Source organism: Ptiloglossa arizonensis, chromosome 4 (genome assembly GCF_051014685.1).
Source record: "Ptiloglossa arizonensis isolate GNS036 chromosome 4, iyPtiAriz1_principal, whole genome shotgun sequence".
In the NCBI taxonomy this organism is placed as follows: Eukaryota; Metazoa; Arthropoda; class Insecta; order Hymenoptera; family Colletidae; genus Ptiloglossa; species Ptiloglossa arizonensis.
Window position 1 is genome coordinate 1,624,723 of NC_135051.1, and position 1,868 is coordinate 1,626,590.

Genomic DNA, 1,868 nt, shown 5'->3' on the forward strand with positions numbered 1-1,868 from the left:
CAAAGTCCGGAGGACATTTGTAATGTCGTAAAAGGTACAAAGATACGAGAAAAAGAAACATGTGAAGAAGTAAGGGCCAACAGAGGTTTCGTTTCCAAACCTATTGTATTAGGTCATCCCATAACTAATGTCGTCTCTTATCGTACTTTAAATGAACACTTGAATCGCATCTCGGCGATGTGTTTGCAGAAACTTTTTTCTATGTAGCTTAAAGAGTGCTCTCTCGAGAGTTCATCGGTTGCGTTCGATGCAGTTTGATCGACGTTTTTTACTTGAAAAAAAAATTTTTAAACGGGCGTGTGCGAACTTCATTTGCGGCATTCTATGCTATATGAATTTAAAAAAGGTAGTACAACTACGGATACGGTTAAAAACATTTGCAAAGTGTACAGTGAACGTGCTTTGAATTTGAAAAAGTTTCAAAGATGGTTTTCCAAATTTCGAAAAGGTGATTTTGACCTTTCCGACGAACCGAGATCCGGTCGACCAACAGCGTTCAATCCTGAGCCATTGAAAGCTTTGATCGAGTTTGAACCACAATTAACTAGCGATGAAATCGCTGAGAGATTAAGCGGTAGCAGCAGTATCGTCCGTAGACATTTAATACAATTGAGAAAAGTATCGAAACTGGGAAAAAGGGTACCGCGTGAACCGACGGTTTCTAACCGTATCCAGCGCATGAACATTTCTACTTCCCTGCGAGATCGATAAAATAATCGTTCGTTTCTCGATCAGATTATTATTGGTGACGAAAAGTGAGTCTAATACCGCAATCCCAAACGAAAACCTTTGCAGTGGCTATCATATGGTCGATCATCTTTGCAGTGGCCACAACCAGGGCTGCTTCGTCCCCGGAAAGTTTTGTCGCGCGTGTACTGGGATATTAGAGGAATTATTCATTTTGAGCTTTTCAAGCAAAATCAGATCGTAACGGTTGAGATTTACTGCCAACGACTTGAACGTCTGCGAGCAGCGTTAGTGGAAAAACGACCATCGTTAGCGAATTTCAAAGGTGTTCTATTTCACCACGATAACGTTAGGCCACACACAGCAAGGATAACGGTAGGAAAAATTAAAAATTTCAATTGGGAACTTCTGCCACACCCACCATACTCTCCGGATCTTGCTCCAATCGATTACCATCTATTCCGGTCGATGCAACATTTTTTAAGTGGAAAAAATTTCAACAATTGCGAGGATGTAAAATCAGCACTAAATGAGTATTTCGATTCAAAATCCGAGAGGTTTTTCGAAAATGGAATAAGAAAGATGACCGATAGGTAGGAAAAGGTCAACGAAACTGATGGTCAGTATATCGATGATTGAAAATAAATGTAAGTATTAATTTGTTTCACCGAAAGTTACCATCAAAAACCGATGTTACTTATGGGATGATCTAATACTTTGTTCTGATTAAAGATATTGAGAAATGAATGTAAAAAGATATTGTAGAAATGAATTATATTTATATCGAGGAAAGGTAATAAAAAAGATCTTTCTCATTCTCTCGATCTTATTTAATACAGAAAATTATCACAAACTTTGCATAAATCTCAGCAATTAGTACATTGTAGCTACACTCGCAAAATTTGCAGTACAATCACAAGTGATAGCTTTCCAGGGATTTGTGCAATGCTATATTTTTACAACGCGGCGGTAAAGAAGGGTTAACATTATTTAGAGACGGTGTCGTCGTATGCAAAACGCTTGAAAGCTTTAGACACAGTGGTTGGCTCGTTTCCGTGGCTATTCCGAGCAATACTTTGTTCTCATTACTTAAAAATATATTGTATTGGGTTATTCGGAAAGTCAATCGTTTTTTTTTTGGTAAAAATGGAGCACGATTGTTTTAGACTGTATAAACATTT

At 38.0% G+C, this 1,868-nt stretch overlaps 1 protein-coding gene across 1 annotated transcript; it reads left to right on the plus strand.

The window, feature by feature from the left end:
• Window positions 1-331: 331 nt before the first annotated feature.
• On the plus strand, window positions 332-1,395 carry LOC143145646 (histone-lysine N-methyltransferase SETMAR-like). The gene is made up of 4 exons (XM_076309214.1): window positions 332-386; window positions 449-639; window positions 796-1,280; window positions 1,362-1,395. The coding sequence occupies exons 1-4, from the start codon at window positions 332-334 to the stop codon at window positions 1,393-1,395; spliced, it is 765 nt and encodes a 254-aa protein (XP_076165329.1).
• Window positions 1,396-1,868: the final 473 nt, after the last annotated feature.